The sequence below is a fragment of the Suillus plorans genome, assembly GCF_016647745.1.
Source record: "Suillus plorans strain S12 chromosome Unknown HD556scaffold_20, whole genome shotgun sequence".
Taxonomy (NCBI): domain Eukaryota; kingdom Fungi; phylum Basidiomycota; class Agaricomycetes; order Boletales; family Suillaceae; genus Suillus; species Suillus plorans.
In genome coordinates, this window is record NW_024537404.1 from 180,431 (window position 1) to 200,703 (window position 20,273).

Consider the following 20,273-nt stretch of genomic DNA (forward strand, 5'->3'; position numbering starts at 1 on the left):
TCACTCTTTGAATTCGTTGAGAATGATGTCAAGGCATGCATCGGATTCTGGACTGCCGATGCAAACGGGTATAGTCCAATACAGCAACGTGTCACTGAGTCCTTCGCCGGGCTCGTAGTCTGCTGAAAGATCTTGCATGGTGAATTGAACGTCGGCACGTTTGATTATTGTCCCGCTCCAATACGGACCTGTTAATATGATAATCATGGTATGTAATACAGATATTCAGAAGGGAAAACTTACCTGCGGCGGAAATGGTCTGGATGGATTGCTTGTTTGCATCACTGAGAAAGAGATGCGCTGCTTGTTTTTTCAGATCATTCTGGGCTTTCGTCAACTGCTCCAAAACTTTCGCTTCCAGGTTATCACCTTCCACACCTCGGCTCACAGACCTCTTCACTTCCACGAGAAGCTCGACGCTCGCCTCGGCTATTTTCCACTCTTCATCATCCTTCTGTGGTGTAAGATGGATGATCGCAAAATCCACCACCACTTCCTTGGCATCCTTTTCAGGGACGGTCGACTTGGATAGGAAAGAGGAGTTAACCGCCCCACTCTCAACTTCGATGGTTCCCAAGTCATCCTGCTTTTCCTGGGCCGTTTCTACAATGTCTTTGGGATCATCGCCTTCATCGAGCGACTCTTGGGATGCATGATTATCCACAAACCAAATTGGAAATTGGGGCGCCACGATCAATTTTGGCGCTTTTGCCACTAGATCGGAGAGTGTCTGAGCCCACAGTGGGTACCAGTAATGTTCGAGGTTGCGAGTATTGAACTTGCGAGAAAATGCATAGGACGTCCCCAAGAAAGTTTTGTCTGGGAGAGATTCCATCGTGAAGCAGTATGTGGTTGGTTTGCCAAATGACGGCGACCAATATGTTATATATACTATTGACACTACGTCGTACGGACTTTTATTTCTTGCGAGGAACAAATCAGGGATGGGTTTAGAGAAACTCAGGTCAGGCCCTTTAGAGGGGCCTGGGCCTGTAAAATATCCAGGCCAGGGGCTGAGGACCTGAGGCCATGCCCTTGTGCATGTGCATCACCACACAAAGATCACGGAAAAGAGGATTCCCAACTCCCGCGTTAGCGCGATCGCAAGGGGGGCTTTGTCGAACACAAAACATTCCCATCACTAAGAGTCGACACAGCACCATAGCCGTACATATCACCGACCAAGAGTAACTGCAAAAGTTAACGAGTAAGTTATGTCGTAATAGTGAGCCGTCGCACTTGTAATAGTGTAATACATTACACAAATCCTTCCGTTTCTCCTACCACGTACTAGCCTGTGGTTCAAGGTCTCGACCCCAGCGCTCTGGTCCCTGTCAGACAGGTTACGGGAATATGTAAGTATTTCATATCTAAATAATATTGATATGTACGTATGGCAAGTCAATCTGCGACCTCCACGGATCACGGTGAGACCGCCATGCCGCTCCCTTCCCACTGAAAGGTCCCAGAATCTTGTCATCCTCTGTGTTACTTACTCTGATATGGTGCAAGTTTTGTCGACATGTCTTCCTCTATATCTCATTCTACTTCTCCTCGCTTGGACGTCAGTATTTATTGCTATCGGTCATTTTCCTTACGGATTGTAAGTACTAGATTCATACTCTCATATCACATCGTTGGCATGTTTTCCTGGAAAGCACTCAGCATGATCTGGCGCTGGGCTGCCGGCGGTAGGGTTGGAACACATGTTGGAACACGAGCCTTACCCGCCTTCATATTCTCCACTTTACCCCTGCGAAAGCCGCAAGTTGCTCAAGAAGCGCCGGATTCGGAACACGCCCACTGTAATAGGGACGCTCAAAGTTGGGGGCGCTCAGGTCGCCCACGCCTACGACCCCCCTTGGCTTACAACACCATCTCGTTTTGTACATATCCGTATTATATAATACTGTGTAAGCTACGTTTTAGGTAGACCAAAGGGGTCATGGGCGTGGGCGGTAGGCGTGGGCGACCTGAGCGCCCCCAACTTTGAGCGTCCCTAATTGAAAGACTTTCGCACCGCATTGATTACATCTGGGGCTCAGCGCTCAGCCTTGAGTCCCCACCCGCCTAGGAGCAACTCGGATGGCGAGAAGTAATTCATGGATCACTGGTATCATCAGCAATATCGTATGCAGTATTGTTTTTAGTGAAACGAGCACTTAGTTGAGCTATCATCGTCCTAGTATGATGCTGCGCCTTGGGCCCTCACTTCAAGCAAGTGCCTTCTAATTGAAATTGACCATAGTAACAACACGTTTGCAGATATCCAATAATTGGTACTTGAATGAAATACTAAATTCGTAGCGCGGAGGAAATCTTGAAAAGGAGCCCAGGACATCATTATCATAAGTCATGAATGTAAACCAGAATAAAAACATATCTGGTTTTGGTACATTAGCGTCATCATAGCTCATGCACGAAGTGCCCATCTGCAAGATTATTGAGCTTATCCTCTTCCTTGTCGAGCTTACGAACGGCGATCCAAAACAGGAGGCCACCAACGCCCGCAAGGACGGCGCTGGCAGTATAGTTCCATACGAGTAGTGGATCTATCGAGAGTGCTATCGCATTGTGTGAGAGTACGTTCGCAGACGGACAAACAAAGGTGACGTACGGACGAAAGCCTCGCCAATGGCAGCTGAGACTGCAGTCATGAAGAGGAACACAGACATGACTAAACTACGCATGTTCGAGGGTGCTTTGGTAAATGCATACTCGAGACCTGTGATCGATGCAAAAATTTCAGAGAAGGCGATGAGCACATATCTATATGCACCATCAACATCTATTCACAAAGAGGGTGTAAACTTGAGAAAGTAACTCACGAGCCACTCTGAATCCACACATTCAGCGGGGAAACAAGTGGGTCTCCATTGGCGTCTTCGCAGGTTGCAGCGTGGTGCCCACAAGGGTTTGTCTTGTAGATATAATATTGCAAAACGGCGGCCCAAATCATTGACGCAGCTGCTGTGGCGAAACCCCAAGCGATTTTCTTCAGAGAGGTGAACCGGATACCGGCACGTGCAAGTGCTGGGTATACCTGTTATTGTCATAATAAGACTACGGAAATTATGTTCCTTCACGATACTTACCACCAAATCACATATCGGGATAAAAATGATGAGAGCCAAGGGATCGAGATTAGACAGAACGTCATTAGGTAGGCCGTTGGTGGTCATTGTTGCAGCTTGTGAGACCAAATTATTATTAAGTTGATTGTAGCAGAGCCCTGTATGGCGTAAAATAAGCTACATGGGAAGCAATATAGAAGATTAAGTACGGAGAACTCACAGTAAAGCGGGAACCAGACGAACACGCTGCAAGCTTTGAAACCGCGACGGACCTCGTCAACCCACTGGTCGTCAAAGATCATCCATCCGGGCTTCTCGCCGACCTGGTTAGAGGGCTTGGCACTTTCCCAGAAGTCATCAGAGGTGAGATTTTTGATGGTCTTGCGTGGATTCCACGACCATCGTCCGCGCTGGGCATACCGCCAGATGCGCAGCGCGGCTGGAAGAACGGAGCCTTGCGGTGGAGATCTGCGATAACGATTACGGCCATACCAAAGGACCAGAGGAGAAATACAGAAAACTGCGGTGGGCAATGTGTAGGCCAGCCAGAATCCAACAAACTAGAACACCATATGAGATAATTCAGGATCTCATTTGGGAACGTACCTTTTCCGCATAAACCATTCCGATCTGACCAACGAGAGCACCGATGTTGATAAAAAGGTAGAAATACTGCGGGTGGTGTCAGTAGCAGCTTGAAATGTGCGTTGAACTCGGCCTACCATATAGATTCTCGTAGTGGTCATGGCCGGGTCAACGATGACGCGCTCGCCCGAACTAGTCGTAGTGATGTAACATTTTTTTATTCGATATTGCTCTGCAACCAAAGGGGAAACATTCGACTTAAAGCCGCCGGTGCCAGTGCTGGTGATAATCATGGATAGGATAAATATGCCAAGCGATGCACGACCGCCTATGATGCCAGGAATTGAAGAGACGATCATGATGATGTGGCCCAACATGGCAACAACGACACTCCAGCAGATTGTTTTGTAACGACCCCAGTAGGTATCAGCAATATAGGCGCCAGCAATTGGACAGATGTAAGCCCTAAATGAAACCGCGATCAAGAGACTGATAACAAGATATAAGCAAAAATACACGAACCAGAACTGATAGAACGTGGTAAGGCCTGTAGACATCTGTTGACCGGCGCCAAGGGCACCAGATTGGCCATTTTCACCACCTGCGCCGGTACGGGAGAAAGGAGGAAGGGGTTGCTGGATGTAGTTGGTCTGTAGGAGATAGACGTTCGTATAAATGATTCATTGAAAAGTGATTGAATACTCACGAAAACAACACTAGAGCCTTTGAAGGTGACATTAAAATCGGCACGATGTAATAGCGATCAAGGTATCTAACATACCATAGTACTGAAAGGCAAGTTGAATGAGCATTCATGATATGACACAAGATAAACTCACAGAGAATCGTTCCGCAAGCTCCACGACAGCGATCACTGCGAAATTAATGTGGACTTTAATGGGCTACATCTGCATAAAGAAACAACTCACGATATGCATTCCATGGAATTGCATCAGATACACGTCTGAGAGTAAGCATCTCTTCGGCAGTGGGGAACAGTAAGCCCTCGTGGATGCTGTCGTCATCGTCTTCCAAAGAATCAGCAACCATGCTCTCCAAGGGCTTTTTCTCTGCGTCATAAACACGGCCACTATGCTGAATCGTACTAGCTTGGGCAAGAGCCACGATGAGATCACCATCTGCCATCCTGGGCGATTAGCCGCTCTTCTGGTGGGGGGCGGAGAGTGAAAGGTCGAAGTCGAGAGTAATCATGTCGTGAGGATTTGCTTTTATGAAGGCAAGTACTTGGCCCAGAAGTAATCGTATGGGTTGTGTCACATGTGCTTGGTTCCTAAATGATTACATGATAAGCTCTTTTTACACTCAATTCGGCTCATCTCTCTTCTGATTCTTAACACGTGTTTTACATTTCGTGCATGATCCGCATGTGCTTCAGCGTCTAGCTAAACGATGAGCAGTTGAATTTTTCAATCATTGCATTCTACCGCTGGATCCATGCCTGGGTGTATCAGCGAACGTCAAGGTGATTCCCATGTCATTGTCATTTTACAAACTCTTCAATCAAAAATTCTGTTGAACCGGCGTCCGAGCTGCAGCCTTGCACCCACCATCAAAAAAAAGGATTCCACAACAGTTGTGAGCTTGGCGCCAACTCCCAGGCACTGGTCTTATCTTCGATCCATGTGACAGTATCAACGGCTGTGTGCATGCCCGCGTGCGTGCCCAACGACTTATCTCGGTCGCATCATTGCATCTTCAGTGCCTTGGTGATTTGTGCCATCACGCTGCTGCCTGCATGCTTCTTTTCCATGTGCCTGCGGTTCAATCACTCCTGTCGTGAAATGAGGTTCTGAGGATCGTGTCTTCTTTGGAGAACCGGGTGATATTGGTATGCTCTCCTGCACCTTTTCAATTCGACCGTATTCAAGGTGTCGATCAAGTCAATCAAGAACACCTTCCCTTCTATTAGATCACGGTCTCAAGCTCTCCGAGTCCGTCAGAGTCCTATACTACTCTATGTAGTCAAACCAATACATTAACTGGCGTTCCAACAGAATTCCAACTATTTTTATATGTATGTTGAAGCCAATCTTGAATTTCTCGCAGTCACCCGGTGCATTAAACAGACTGGTATTATGTAAGCAAATTGGACTTTTGGTGATACAGCGAATGGTGATACAATGAATTATGAAAGAGGAGTCATCGCCAACCCTTCTACACGGCGGCGCTTTGCAGGCGGCTTCCAACCATCAGGATCAAATACCAAATGTAGCATCTCCAAGTCATGCTCTGTGCTAATCTTCTCTCCATCCCGCGCACCATCAGGACGTCGAATATCCGTCCGATTAACACGTATCGGATATTGGGTCTCTTGCTTCGGTCCAGCCCAATCGAAGTCGAGCAGCATGAAGTCTTTGTTGTCTTTCACAACAAAATTGGCATCCCGAACGTCGCCATGAACGTAGCCGGCATTGTGTAACTCCTGGATGTGAGAGGTTATGGTCTCCTTCAGCGGCTGGCGGTCCACAACGGCTATCTTACTGAGCTGTCGATATGAGCCAGGCCGTTGCGGGAAGTGATCATCATCAATATCAAGGGCATCCATAACCACCATATTCCAGCCGCCGGGTAAAGGATCGTAGGCGATAAGTTTGGGAGCGCGCCCCTTGCCGGCACAGAATTTGTGGGCCTCAGGGGAATAGTGTCTGACGAACTTGATACATATCTTGCTCCCAGCCGCATCGCCGACGGTTTCCCCGAAGAAGATAAGTTGATCCCTGAGGATTTGAGTCTCATCATACGAGAATTCCTGAATGCCATCGGTTGAGGTTGAATTGATATAACTTCGAGGATGAGGATATCCTGGACATTGATTTTTGGATTCGACGGTCGGAATGTCATGGGAGTACAGATTTGTGAGTTTCTCGACGGCGATTTTGAGAGCCCCAAAAGTACGAGCCGCCATCACTTGCAAACGGACGTCTGTCGAATGCCAAAACAGAGGAATGATAGGGCCCAGGATCTCAGACTGGACCTTGTTTGTCAAAACAGAGCCTGCAAAGCCAATGCATGCCCCTAGTTGTGGTCAATAAACGGTTTTAGCAATGAATCTGATGAAATGAACTACCGAAGACAATGATATGGATGCACGGAAAGACAGACCAGAGGTTGGCTATCTCAATCTTCGACTCTTCCATAAACTTGCGGTGGTACAACATTGCCTCCAGGAATGGTTCGGCAGCGCCGCTTCCAATCTCGTTCTTCCCCTTCAGTATCACCTGTACAAACATTCCGTCGGAGGACAAAAGATGTCCGTCTGTTACACATTTTGTCCCGCCAACCATAGAAGGATCGAGTATGATACCGTACTTGCAGAGCACATCCCGAAATGCATCCATCCGCGCGAGCTCATCCTTATAGAAGGCGCACATCGTTTCTGAAAGTTGCCAAACAAGGTCGTTATCGTGGTCGGTTGGTTGTCGATTTTGACAATCATCCACGAACTCGGCGAAGATAGGCTCGAGAAGAGTGACTGGAACAGGGTTCGCAGCTTCGCGAGGACGATTGCAAAGGTACTCTTGGTTGTCCTGCGTTAGAGAGAATGCGGCCGGTCTTGCACCAGCTGACGGAGTACCTGCGCCCTTCTTGAGATACGCGAGACGTTGTTCAACAATTGGAAAGAGTCGTGCAACGGCAGGACGCTGTACGATGACATGGACACATCTGTCATCTACTCCATCCGTGAACATTGTGGACAGTTTGGTTGACGGCTTCAACTCCACGGATTCGCCTCCGATCGTGCGGAGTAAGTGTAGGTCGTCCAAATTGATCTTTACCTTCCAAATGATCAGATCGTCAACATCCAATCGTAGGTGTCAGATCACTTACCTTCCATAGCTTGAGATCGTCCGCGTTAACACGGTCAAGACGTCGCATCTTCGCGTCCTTGATAACCTTTTGGAGGCCGCTGACACTTTCTGTCGGTGCAATCTCAATCTCAAATACATGGCGAGGATCATCGCCCACCATAAAGCATTTGAGGTGGAGTGGTCCAGAAGACACTAGGTCAGACCGCAATCAGTAAGGAGGAAAGGGTGGCAATATCGAAAGACAAATCACCGGCAGGTGGGGCCCGGATAACAATATGCAGGTTTTCATCCTCAGGTATTTCAGAGAAAACTTTTTGCAATTTCTTCACGGGTGATAGGGATTCCATTGGGTCAAGTGTAAGATTGTTGAGATTGTCCTTGATCGTCTCGTCGACAGGCAGGTCGACCTTCCAAAATATCAGATTATCAACATCCAATCATAGGCATCAGATCACTCACCTTCCATAGCTCCAGATCGTTAGCATCAAAACCATCGAATCGATGCTTATTCTTGTCTTTGATGACCTCTTTGAGGTCACCAACAGTCTGCGTCTGCGCAATGTGGACTGGGAAAATCTTATTAGGACGAGGATTATCATCCAAGGTGAAGCAGTTAAGGCGGAGCGGTTCAGACATCTGTATTGTAGACGAAGCTAAAAGGACAAGCTCAGAGTTAACGTTCAGGAGAGAACTGCTGAGGTACAAACAAACAAGTAAGATTACGTAAGAGTCCGAGAAAACACACAGCGGGGATTGCAATAATCTGTGTCTTTCAGAGTACTTTGGACATACGCACGTCACACTTTAGGTTAAACATAATGTTTCTGGTCATTCGCACTTCTGAACACTTCTGAACTAGCTAGGCTCGTTCGCCGGATAATGATACGAGATTCTTCCTCTACTGCTAAACATGCTGACTCTGGTGGATGCGGTTAGCCGCCCATGCCCAAATCGCACCATCATGGCATCAGTCGACAACAACCGTCTGATAGGATGTAGATGTGTGTATGTGCAGCCCAGTATGTCCGAAGTTCTATGCAAGCGAGTGTCTAGTTGTGTGGGTAAGCGTACGGTTGTGCTCGTTTAAGTAATGGAATGGATAAGATATGAGCCGTGAAATAGTCCCGGTCAGTAAATAGTTGCATGACGAGATAACGTTAGCTTAGTATAAGTCCTGCTGGATCAGGGGGATGGATCGGAAAACAGCTCGAGCTAGCTTAGCACCCGCCAGAATACTATAAGGAATATGAACCACCATATCAGTCGAAACTCAAGGACGACGCACCAAGCTGTTTTGCGGTTTTGGATAATTCCATGACGTGAGGTTGGGATCTGGTGGTGGTATCCATCAGTATCCTCTTCGAAAAGTCGGTAAGTTTTACGAACTCATATACGAATCCATATGTCGCTTGATATAGTCATCCGTAGGGAAGTCTGCGGGGCTGCACCCAACATTCGTCTGCCCTCGCCGTTGATACACACGAACGTAGTCAACAAGCATCTCAGCAGGGAAGATCATCGTGCTTGTGTCAATCGTCTGCCAACCCGCTGGAAAGAACGTACGTAAGTAAGTATTTCTGCGGGGAAGAAAACTGAACACACGTGAGATACCCAAGTTAAGGACAATGGACTAGTAGAATGGATGCGTGAGGCGGAATGACACGGGAAAAGACGAAGACAGACCATTGGCTCTACGGAGATTAGTCGCTGCGACACGCCTGTGCCTGCTGGTAACGGATCGGGACCAAGTGCTGCGGCGCCAACACGCGCGGACTCGACGCCGGCGGTCTGCCATGTGATATACCCGTCTGAAGGATTTGAGGGATCCGACCAATACTCGAAGCCTGAAAGATGTCAGACAACTAGGAGGTTGGGTTCGCAAAATCGCTTACCAAAAGTCGTGAACTGCGCGCCAGATTCTTGGAAAATATCATCGGGAAGAATCGTTAAGGCAGATACTGCTTGCTGGCTGGTGGCAGAAGAGATGTTAGTCCCAAAGGAAACAACAGCCGGCCATGTGATGTGGAGACCACAAATCACAATGCAAATGCTACTCACACTGCACTCCCGAGATAAGGATTCGCATTTGTGATACTAGGTGTGTTGATAAACCACTCATCCTGGGTGGCATTGAGATAGGTGTAATCGTGCGAGAAGGGTGCAAACTGGCCGGACTGCGAGACAACCTGTCCCGAGCCCACTTTATTATGCTCGACCTCGAGAATATCGATTTCAGGGGCACCACGGCCAACATTTACGGATGGCCCGGGATGATCTTCTCCTGGGCAGGTGCATGACCTGGATAGAGTATTAGTGGTGTGCGTGTCCAATGTTGAGCGTGAATAATGGGTATGTGCGCCAGCAAGGAGGGGCAAATACAAAACAAACGTCGGAGAAGAAGTCGGGTATGACTTACGAGAGGCGTTGTCCCGGCAACCATGATAGTTCATAATTGTACTTGGCCTTCGAGGCAACTGACTGGAGAGCAGCAGCAGGCCCAGAACCATCCGGCTCTGTCTGGTTCGGGAAAGTGCCAACATCGCAAGAGTCATAGCTGAAGTAGAGTAAGTACTTGAATCGGTGTTCAAACAATTGAACTCACGAGTAAGGCCAAACGCCGTCTGTAGTCGCACCGTATCCCGGACGCGCAAGATTACCCATCGTCCATGCACCCGGCCACTAAATCAATCCATTAATTAGTATCACACATCCTGAACCACTCCTGTTGAGAGGCATGCTTAACGCCACAGCCACTCACATAACCCTGTGTCTCCTGGTTCGGCCCCGGTAAACTGATTGACACTTCAATATAGCCGCCCGTAAAACAAAACTTGTTCCAACTTTGGAGCATACCACTCCGATAAGGCAAGTTATTCTCAGGGATCTGGTCCATGACGATGCTGAGGTACCCATCCCTTGTTGTTATCTGGCCGGGGTCATACCACTCCTGATCGCCAGTACTCCCGTACCAGATGTTTACGGCTTCCCAAAAAGGATCATCCCCAGGCCAAAAAGTGCGGTTGTCTGTATTGAACTCGTCCGAGAAGACCAGTTCATAAGGGAGGCCATCAAACCCTGTCCGCGTTGCAGCACTACTGGGCGTATCAGGATCGATGAGCTGTGCCATTTGAAATCTGGGCAGGAATACAATCAGTCAGGTAGTCCATATCATACGAAAGAAAATAGAACAGCAGAAAAATAGTAAAGTGGTGTGACGCACAGAAACGAAACCTGGCCGGTTCCATTGACGAATACGTTGCCTGTAATCAAATCTCTCTGGGTGCTATCGCGATAATAACTGACAACGGGGTAGAGGATAAAGAGACATAAGAGGGCCAAAATGAGGAGGGAGAGCACCCCAACATTGAGGATACCTCTGAGGGGAAAGACAGTGCTGCTGAAAGTATCGTCATTAGCATCAAGGGGACCATCCTGATCTGGCTCGTCAAGGGCTGGGTCATAGACGTAGGGTACGAGAGCACCACGTGGATTCCGAGCACCAGAAGGGTACTTGCTATCGTATGAAAGTGAGAAAGTGGAATCTGCCGAGGTAGTGAGGACCGAATCGCGCTGAGGGAATGGCTTCGGTCCGGTCAATGGACCACTGTTGTCTTCTGCGGCTATACGATATAATATCATTGAACCACGCTGACCAGAAGGAAGGGAGGCTATGTTGGATGCAGCGAGGACTTGGGAGTCCTCTGAAGCCACGCGGTTGAATTGCATGCTTTGGCGAGACTGCGACCGATAACGTGGATTGGCTTGAGGAGCCGAAATGGAGAAATTGGGGTTCAAGGGAGAGGATATGTAGTTCAGGTTGGCATTATGGGATAAGGAACGTGTGGGCGTCTGCCTGGACTGAGGTGAATCTGGAGGGAGGAGGGGCATTTCAAAGTTGGACGAGCTGGGTGTTTGGGAGGATTGCATGTCCTGGGCGACTTCCGGATGTCGTGCTTCATCGCGGTCAACATACTGAACTGTTTGGTCGTTTGCAGTATCGCGTGGACCGACCATGCGATCTTCACGTTGTGAATCAAAGAAGGTCGTTTCATGCCAAACAGAGTTGTTTGTGGAGTTATCCAAGTGCTCTTTTTCGCCGCTAGAGGAACTAGACCGTTCTGGCTCCATTGCACTAGTTGACAATCCACCGGTGGCTGTCGTTGCTCACGACGGCCTCAACAGAGTACTTGAGATGCCAAGGTAGCAAGTAAACGCCGCAGGATGCGGGAATACAAGTTGTGAGAACTGAGCGGCAGGTCCGTTCTTCGCCTCCACCCATGCTTTCTTACGGCTAGCCCAGATCGCTATCACATTACCCGCGCGTAAGGATAAGTTTATTTATGTAAATAAGCGAAGATGTACTCACTTTTATTGGTTCCTCGGCTTCCGTTGATTCGGAGAAATGCTATGCATTCTTTTTCGGCTGACAGGTTCCGCAAAGAGCCAGGGCAATTTCTACTTGGCACCGAGTTGGCAAAGGATCCTGTAACGTATGGCCGCTGGGATATCGCTCAACGAGTACGTGGTCAAGGGCGAGGTGGCTACTATGTACGGGTGTGCGTGCAGCTTTGACATGCATCACGGTCTAGACGCTGCGGCAGCTTCTCGAGGATAAGCGACATGATGGATCACGACGACTCGCCGGGCAGTGATAGCCACAACTGATTTTCTCAGGCTGCCACCTTCATGCACCACTCTCATTTTGACAAGGACATGCACAATGACTCAGGAGAATGGCAGTAGTACGTCTGACATGGCGCTACGCCAAGCCTTGAGTCAAGTACCTGAATGCGACATGGATCACGCCTTTCAATGACCCAGCTGCCTATGAGGAAGCTCTGATCCCTCTATGCAGTTCAAGGAATAATATTGGTCGTTCCTTCTCGTACAGAATCACACAGTTGACGCGGTCGACGTTCATTGCAATTGTTCTGGCCAGTGCCGTCATCAAAGTCTTCGTTATAGAAGATGTCAAGTAGCCATGGGAGCTACCGTCGGCCACGATGACCGAAACCATCCTTCTTGGGTCCCGTAGTAGCGTGACTTGGCCTATGCGAACTCAATGACATCATGACAGATTTGACTTGGCAGGAGATCATTTGCCAAGCCACGTTTGGACTGACTTGGTCTGCGTTGTCGAAGTCGTTCGTGGGAAGGACGATGCTATCCTGTTACGTAATGATGCACGGGATGTGCGACACGTCTAGTATGAACATTTGAACGTCCAACATGAACACTTATACGGTTGTTTCTCCATGGGCCTCAAGCGCTAGCGGCTGTACTCGGAGTTGTACTACTAGGTACCTGTTGCCGTTCCGAAGTACTTTGTCCGAGTCTCCCGAATCTTAACAAGAACAAGGTACATTTATGTAAAAAGCTACACCCAAAAAAAGAAATGGGCGAAAAAATGTGGAAAATGTTTTGCAGGCTGGCGCGAATTTGATCTTAGTACCGTACTAGTAGCACTACCCATGGACAGTTACGTGGAAGAACTGATGTGTATGCTGGTTTCTTCAACTTTCTTCCCATGACCCAACTCATATACGCGCTTGTCCGCTCTTCCTCAGTACAAACTCTCACTGACTCGCAGCATTCGTTTCACAACACTGCCTCCTCATCAGCTTGATTCTCGTCAAAATTTCAGAGGTTACATACTCGACATAGTATGCGTCTGGTAGTATCCAAGTCGACTAGGCAACCAAAGTTACCAGACACCTCTTCACTGACCCGTTTTCATTCATATCCTGATAGTACTCGCATCGGACGATTTCCTTAGGCGTTTGTATTATATCGATGCCGATCACTCGTCATGCATCGGTCATAGTGCGTCCTTGTTATTCTCGGCGCTTCCACTTGGCTTCGACTCGCAATCAATCATTCCTACAGGAATTCCTTGCTTATTCGGCTTCGAGATGAACTCTGCAACGTGTTTGTACACCGGTGGCTGTAGGATTTGCTGTAGGTTCTGCGTTCTGACTCGTCAGTGACATTGTAATCGGATCGGACTAACGTACCTGGCACATCAGATATACCACCCACCATATGCGTTATCGCACCGGTGTTGCACAGCCTTGCGCCACACTGCATGCTGTATGCAGGTTTTGCTACACAAACGTCGATCTCGAATATTACAGTACAACGTTCGACAAAGACTTTCTAATTATTTTGCCTAGTGGCCTGTCGTCTTGCGTGGTCTCAATGACGTGTAGCTACCTCGTGAACATGCTTCATTTTTGCAATGATCCATGATGGAAATCTCCTTTACCTCAGTGATCTGAGTGAGATCCCGATCCCAAACGAAGAGATTTTATGTACCAAGGTACGTTAAATGTATGCTTGGTGTTGTTTGTGAATATTAATGTCAGGTGTAACCAACCTCGACTCCAGGCCTTTAACTGACCCTCCTTCTCCGACAGATGTCCAGAGAAATCACATACAGCGAGAGCTCGTTTCTTATGCAAATTTTCGAATCACAACAACCCGATGAAACCCTTAGTATGCCACCTCATCGGCAGTTGCCGTCGTGACTTACCCTTTGCTATGTTATCATGGTAGAGTCGAACTCTGGAAGAAAGTTAGTAGACGACTCGAAGGGTTAGAAAAGTTACCATGCTGAGTATCTTGACTTCCTCAACTGTTGGAATTCTACCTCGAGGCGATGTAGGAGTGTAGGATTAGAACAAGGGCTTCGTGCAGCGGCTGTGCAGCATATGGCTTCTCTTCTCCACTTACCACACAGCGGACAGCAAGCTCCGGCGCCCCATCCGCAGCCTTTCGAATTTTCTTTTCTGCTAAAAATTCTGGTGAGTTCTGATGGCTTAGATCATTGTGTGCATCCGCATGCAACGAAGGCAAGTCTGGTGGGGAAGCCAGCCATGAGCGGAGAGCACTCAAAGGTGCTATGGCAGTGCTCTCTCAAGCTCACTCAAGTAGGAAGTTGACCGTTGTGAACTTTCGTCACCAGAGAACCCAATAGGGCGAGGAATCATTCACCTAGTCACTATGACACCTTCTGCCAGTGGCGAACGAGAATGTTGTCCTTGCCAACACCTGCTGCTGTGCACATGCGGATTCCCGCACTTTCGTGAACGCGGATGCCTGCATTGACGCAGATGCCTGTGTTCACGTGGGTGCTTGCATCAGCATCGATCCCTGCCTTGACGCGGATGCCCTCTTACTACTTTTGTTACTAACGGTCTCATCTAGCCTCACCTTGATGTGTCGCCTTGCAGCTCCTACGATTTTGGGATCCGAGGTTCACTAGCACTTCTCTGCATCGTATTCCCTACTACTCTGAGAATCCCAACTCACCTCGGCTCACTTTTGCACAGGTCGAGGTCATTATCGGGTCCAGGTTGCCCCTTCGGGGCTTCCGCCCAAAAAACTTTCTGCTTGCAACCAAGCAGATCGTTCTTACTACTTACATAACTGCACAAGAGCGCCCACAAAGTCTCCTCGCAACGTCAGCTGTCTTCACCTCAACCACAGCCCCATCGCCTGTCCTGAATTATGTTCTGGATACTTCATATGCGTGTTTGTCTGAGCCGCTTGTCTTCCCTGTTGCTACGGGCTATTCCTGCAGTTGTTTGTCTCTGAAAAACCTGTGAAAATACATCTTCCCAGTGAATGGACCTATGAAATACGGAACTTGAAGAGAGACGCTGGATGCTAGCTATTTTCTTAATACTTCTTTAGGTTGGCTCTTGGCAGGTCCGATTTTGATTGTTCGTATCAATGGCACTGATAACTTTATATTTTCAGGCCCATTGCGATCACCGGTGCATATCACAATCATTCCTAACTCGTATTAGGGTGTTTTCCGTAACGAATGTTGAAGACACAGGACGAGAGGGTTCTATCGTTTCACTCAGCCTCTTTTACGATACGCGCTTATTATTTTTTATCTTATCACTGCCTCGGAATGTACATGCTATCAGCATGCCTTTCCAGTGTATATTTCTTCTCTCATTGTATATCCATTACAATCTTGATCAAATTCACATTCTAGGTTCAGTTGAGCGCGCGAGTTCTGTTCTTTGCAGGAAAATGGCGCTGGCGCTTCTGCTAACCCCCCAATTGAAGCCACTCTAACTCTTTATGTAACGTCCAGTGCTACATAGCCTTGCTTCAACGCCGGTACGTATTAATTACATACTTACAAGCACCTTTCCATTACCTATATAGTATCCTCATAATTGTTCCTCTCAGGTATGTCGGCTGCCACCTTACCGCTATCCATGCCCATCCCAAGTCAAAGTACTCGAGTTGCCAGTGGGTACTCGCAGTTACCACAACTGAACACTCCCCCAGATGATTTTTTCAACGAATTTCCACCCAAGTGGGATGCTCCAAAATCCTTTATTCCTCGGCATATCTTCCAGATATGCTGCTTCATATTTACCTGGCGCAGCGATCTGCACTGGTTGCACGACCTCTTGAGAGAAGGAAACGCCTGGGAAGAGCTGCATAGTCGATATCTGACCCAGCTCAATCAAGTGAGCACAGTGGTAAGTCGATGATGGGCGTCATTCATTCAAATTGATCGTATTAATGTGTTCTTGCGCAGCAAGGACTCGTGCTTGCCACTGCGGCGGTTTTTATCTCCTCAAATCCACCACTTGCGAAAGATGTCAACTATATATCTAACTCATCTTACGCCTGTTTGGCGGAGTCGCTTATCTTTTCATTGTTTGGGCTATTGTTCCAGCTGAAGGTATCTGCCTCCGGAATCATTTTTCAACGACGTAGTGCTGCAAAAGTACGTGTCGTCTATTGCCGAGGTGGTAGGTCAGAGCTGACCTCACCACAGGTCATAATCGAGAGGCGCTGGAGAATATTCTGGCACCTCCTGGGTATGGCAATGCCAATCATCATTTTTACCATATCAGTGGTACTTTTGCTCATATGTGCGCAGTTCACCTCGTAATATGTGATCGCGACTTACACAGTTCCTCATCAGCTATTGTGCTCACAGGGCTTGCATCTCAGTCCGAAACTGTCCAAATGTATCTGAGCATAACATTCGCTTTCCTTGCCACTTGTCATTTGGTAGCGATTCTGGGTTCACCATTCTACCACCATTTTTCAAACCTATGCGTCCACATTCTTCGCCTCGAGAATGGCGAATGACCTCAGGAAGCGGGCGGCGCCTCAGCATTCGGTGCTAGAGGTTCCGCAAGGGCACTGACAGGTGTTCTAGTAGCCATCGATCACTCCTGGATCTACATTCTTTTGCACTCACCCGCCTCTCCCTTTTCTCTGATATCCTGTTTCACATACATTCGATTCCTTATTGCGTTCATATTATATACATTTCATAGCACATTATTAATTATCTTTTGTTCAACACAATTCGATTACCGATCCCAGTCAACCGTTATGTTAGCCGTAGACGTCGGTTTCCTCACAGTGCCGAACATGAATCGGCCAGTCACAGTCGATTCGAATCATTGCTTCCTGCCTCTCGATTATCTTCATCACCAGTTCCTTGATCGCCTCGATCGATCTTTCTGGTACGTCAGAATCAGAGATACGGTTTTGAATCAGCCCAAGTTGTTGCCATTTCTGCCACGCTAACCAATCTGCTTAGGCACGTTTTTTGGAGTGAAAACCCTTGCCACCGTTCACAGTTTCCCATGCGCAATGTAATGTGCCCTTCACCAGGATGACCCGCTTCACAATCGGGCTTCTGTACAATGTGCTAAAGTTTCGACGAATGTTGGTGGGTGTGTGGTTGTTATCATGTTCATATCGTGGTTCATCTGGGCAGCAAGACGTTCAGAAGTATTTCCAAACGACTAGTTCTCAGCTTCAGAGATAGTATTCAATCTTAGCGCTTTGGGTATCTTTACCACGTCGACCATGCAGTAGCACGAGTTTTCAGCAAATGCACATAATGCGTGAACTAGTGCACAATACACATTGGTTGATCGACGTTAACCAACAGCTTAAGTGATGTGCACCACCTTTGTGTCCAGATTTAAGCCAAGTATTCCAAAGTCACAGTGGTGTCTTCCAGTAAGAACCTGTGCCGCATCAGAAGCATCTACCCCATGATACATCAGACCGAGTAGTCTGGCACTATTTAGGTCTCGGGCGCTTGGCAAGATCCGGGGGTTCGAGTTGCACGTTTCGCTAGGTTCCGGAATCACTATACAAAAAAAATCAAGTACCCTTTTCATCGAATGCTAGTATGATACGTACGTGACTTTCCTGTATGACATGGCACTGATTCGATTATCGAGGTATGGAGTGCTCATCAGACGCGTCCGATGCCTTTCGCTTGGTATTCACAGCCTCCGAGTCGTTCTGGATGTTTGATTGATCGAGAACCTGTTCAATTTGAAGCCTTCTGCAACGTTCACGGAAATTCGGACAGAAAACACACACTGGATGTGACATGGATGTCTGGTTATGGAAGTCGTGAGAATACAGCTTATGCTGCGGCTTCCGTCCCACAGTTACTAACCCAGATCGTCGTGCTGAGCCTGTGGAGCTTGGACTAAGATAGGTAATTATGACCCGTTCAAGCCTCATTGAAGATCGCTCACGGTTCAACGTTCATGTCTTAGCGCCAGTCAAAGGCATATAAGGACGCCTATGCTGCCCATGGTCCTCCAGAATTTTCCCGTCTTCTGGCATCATCGTTGCGATGAAGTATGAGTCACGGAAGTACATCGACCTCATTCAAAGTATTACATCCAAATGGGCCAACTGGGATCCACCAAAACCGATCAATGTATGTAAAGCCATCACTTGGTTCCAATTGACCTGACAGACGCAGGTGGGCGACTATGGAATGATCAACAATGCAACTGGAGAGTTTGAATGGGAAGGGAACATCTACACATCAAAGACCATTACCGATATCGACATGACGGATCCGGCACTACACCCCGTAGAAGAGGAAGGGGACGACAAATTCATCGTCAAATCGTGGGGTGTCACTACTAGGGAAACCAAGGTGGCTACTGAAGCGTGGGTGTTACAATATGCAGTGTTCGGGTTTATATCTGACTGTGTTGCAGCGCCGTGTCTGGTGTAGTGAATGTTGCCCTCAAAGTCGATTTTGAGTTCGAGGGTAGGAAACGAGCAGCTGCCATGGTTATGTATCAGCCAAGATACATCAGCCTTCCCAAGGATGAGCGCATCATCGAGTTGCTCAAGTGCAGACCTGAGAAACTCAAAGGGAAGTACATCGTCACCGAAGTGATATGTTGTGCAGCATATATGATGTACATGTCTACCAATAGTAAGTCTGGTATATGTAACTTCTTCTGCGCTGTTCACACTTGGCATAGGAGCAGAAAAGTTTTCCGTGACACTTCAAGTCACGGGGCCTCCTTCGCCAGCTGCCAATGTTGGAGGAACAGCGGGTTTCACCTGGTCTTCAGAAACTACCCATGGTATCTACCGTGAAGGAAGCAACACGTCCATAAAATACATGCCCTTGTACAGGCTAAAAAAGCCTCGTAACAAGTTCTGGTTGCCTTGGAGTCAACGCGGAGATGAGAAGATTGACGATTCGATCGAGAAGTGAGTTGAAATCGCCTCGTGGCTCAGCAGTCAATGACATCCTTGTAGGTGGGACGATGTCGATACACCTTGGGACCCTCTCGACGAGGAGGGCGAAGAGGACGAATTCTATGATGCAGTACGTTCTCAGTTTTTCTATTTGGAACTCAACTTGATCCATCTCTCTCCAACAGGAGATGCATGGCGACTTCGGTGTTTTCAATGACGGCTATCCCGAGTAAGTGTTACTCCTTCACAAAGTCTGCACATTTCTTAAATACCTCTCATAGTAACAACGACGACGATTGATCATTCACGAATGCTTTTACTGCTACCTCAAGGGCCAATTCGTGCCACTTTGTATATATACGTGCAATCATTCAAAATTTTGCTGGAATAGTATCAACACTTGTTACATGGACGAAGTGCCTTGTGTAGCGAAATTTTGAAAGTTACAATATTGGCTAAGTTACAATAGCAGCGACACTACTCATGCATCAGGAAGAACTGTTTGTCGCTGCTAAATAAGTATTGTAAAAGCACGAATGACCGCCAGCATTGCAAAGAGTGCTATTGCATCCGTCACGCGTCACGTCCGATGCAGTATGATCAGTACTAGTGCCAGTAGGTTGCAAACTGCACGATGTGCTCGTTCATAGTTCTCTCTCCTCTTTCCTCACTACTATGGCAATTTCTGCTTTATTTAACTGCGTTGTTGGTCTTCAAAATGGAAGCAGATTGATAAAAAAGATTTCTGGCATCATCATCAGCCCCACTGTGCTACAAACGAAACTCACAAAAGCTGAGCAAGTCCAGACGTCGTTTCTCCTCACAAACAAGGAAACCAATGGGTACACACATCTATTTTGGCCAGTACGTGAAACTAATTTGTGGCGTGTTCAGCGTTGTGAGATGATACTTTACACAAGCTTTGGAGGACCAGCCCGATGGCCTGCTGAATTATTACGGCCCCTGGTCATGGTGATGTATTGTTCTACGTGGCGAGTGGTAGACAGTCACTCACATGCAGCTAGGAAGATTCCGCAAGTGGTTGAGCGATTGAGTCTGCTCTGGTCATGCTTTATCCGTGGCTGTAAGCAGCCCTGTTCAATTCGATTATTGAAGTGCGTGACGATGTGTGTCATAGATCGGCATGTGCATGGTCTCTAATCGTGTGCCTCGATCAAACATGACGCCTTCTTCATTGCGTGAGCTTGATAAGTATTCTAAAAGTCAGCGCCTACCTCAAATCCTTCTGCTGTGCTCCTGG

General features: G+C 47.7%; 6 protein-coding genes across 6 annotated transcripts; 2 read left to right on the forward strand and 4 right to left on the reverse strand.

Annotated features, from left to right (window-relative positions):
* HD556DRAFT_1307200 (uncharacterized protein) lies at positions 1 to 835 on the reverse strand (the record flags this gene model as incomplete). The annotated part of the gene is made up of 2 exons (XM_041300008.1): positions 1 to 188; positions 244 to 835. 2 exons carry the CDS (start codon positions 833 to 835, stop codon positions 1 to 3), a joined length of 780 nt encoding a protein of 259 aa, XP_041161630.1.
* A 1,298-nt stretch (positions 836 to 2,133) lies between these two features.
* On the reverse strand, positions 2,134 to 4,958 carry HD556DRAFT_1362015 (PTR2-domain-containing protein). Its single transcript, XM_041302659.1, has 12 exons — positions 4,589 to 4,958; positions 4,499 to 4,533; positions 4,441 to 4,447; positions 4,366 to 4,382; positions 4,182 to 4,309; positions 3,797 to 4,124; positions 3,681 to 3,746; positions 3,295 to 3,634; positions 3,096 to 3,232; positions 2,829 to 3,043; positions 2,618 to 2,769; positions 2,134 to 2,564 (listed from the first exon to the last, which is right to left on the reverse strand). The coding sequence occupies exons 1-12, from the start codon at positions 4,803 to 4,805 to the stop codon at positions 2,407 to 2,409; spliced, it is 1,800 nt and encodes a 599-aa protein (XP_041161631.1). The 5' UTR covers positions 4,806 to 4,958; the 3' UTR covers positions 2,134 to 2,406.
* Positions 4,959 to 5,698: 740 nt separating this feature from the next.
* On the reverse strand, positions 5,699 to 8,163 carry HD556DRAFT_1526449 (uncharacterized protein). Its single transcript, XM_041309310.1, has 5 exons — positions 7,949 to 8,163; positions 7,740 to 7,896; positions 7,509 to 7,681; positions 6,748 to 7,456; positions 5,699 to 6,695 (listed from the first exon to the last, which is right to left on the reverse strand). The coding sequence occupies exons 1-5, from the start codon at positions 8,123 to 8,125 to the stop codon at positions 5,806 to 5,808; spliced, it is 2,106 nt and encodes a 701-aa protein (XP_041161632.1). The 5' UTR covers positions 8,126 to 8,163; the 3' UTR covers positions 5,699 to 5,805.
* A 596-nt stretch (positions 8,164 to 8,759) lies between these two features.
* On the reverse strand, positions 8,760 to 11,503 carry HD556DRAFT_1234872 (beta-glucan synthesis-associated; the record flags this gene model as incomplete). Its single annotated transcript, XM_041297696.1, has 10 exons — positions 8,760 to 8,821; positions 8,876 to 9,037; positions 9,092 to 9,119; positions 9,173 to 9,333; positions 9,382 to 9,458; positions 9,548 to 9,787; positions 9,906 to 10,043; positions 10,092 to 10,168; positions 10,248 to 10,623; positions 10,710 to 11,503. 10 exons carry the CDS (start codon positions 11,501 to 11,503, stop codon positions 8,760 to 8,762), a joined length of 2,115 nt encoding a protein of 704 aa, XP_041161633.1.
* Positions 11,504 to 15,699: 4,196 nt separating this feature from the next.
* HD556DRAFT_1471270 (uncharacterized protein) lies at positions 15,700 to 16,899 on the forward strand (the record flags this gene model as incomplete). Its single annotated transcript, XM_041308440.1, has 3 exons — positions 15,700 to 15,996; positions 16,056 to 16,247; positions 16,299 to 16,899. 3 exons carry the CDS (start codon positions 15,700 to 15,702, stop codon positions 16,413 to 16,415), a joined length of 606 nt encoding a protein of 201 aa, XP_041161634.1. The 3' UTR covers positions 16,416 to 16,899.
* Positions 16,900 to 18,140: 1,241 nt separating this feature from the next.
* Positions 18,141 to 19,229, forward strand: HD556DRAFT_1234785 (uncharacterized protein; the record flags this gene model as incomplete). The annotated part of the gene is made up of 5 exons (XM_041297688.1): positions 18,141 to 18,227; positions 18,273 to 18,466; positions 18,517 to 18,740; positions 18,790 to 19,024; positions 19,073 to 19,229. The coding sequence occupies 5 exons, from the start codon at positions 18,141 to 18,143 to the stop codon at positions 19,227 to 19,229; spliced, it is 897 nt and encodes a 298-aa protein (XP_041161635.1).
* Between the last annotated feature and the right edge of the window lie 1,044 nt (positions 19,230 to 20,273).

Coding starts and splice junctions, on each gene's coding strand:
- HD556DRAFT_1526449 (XM_041309310.1), bottom strand. CDS start 8,125: ATGTCTGAACCGCTCCGCCTTAACTGCTTCACCTTGGATGATAATCCT. Junction 7,897..7,948: donor ACGATCTGGAGCTATGGAAG/GTGAGTGATCTG, acceptor ATATTTTGGAAG/GTCGACCTGCCTGTCGACGA. Junction 6,696..6,747: donor CATCCATATCATTGTCTTCG/GTAGTTCATTTC, acceptor GACCACAACTAG/GGGCATGCATTGGCTTTGCA.
- HD556DRAFT_1362015 (XM_041302659.1), bottom strand. CDS start 4,805: ATGGCAGATGGTGATCTCATCGTGGCTCTTGCCCAAGCTAGTACGATT. Junction 3,233..3,294: donor CGTCTGGTTCCCGCTTTACT/GTGAGTTCTCCG, acceptor TACGCCATACAG/GGCTCTGCTACAATCAACTT. Junction 2,770..2,828: donor GTGTGGATTCAGAGTGGCTC/GTGAGTTACTTT, acceptor TGGTGCATATAG/ATATGTGCTCATCGCCTTCT.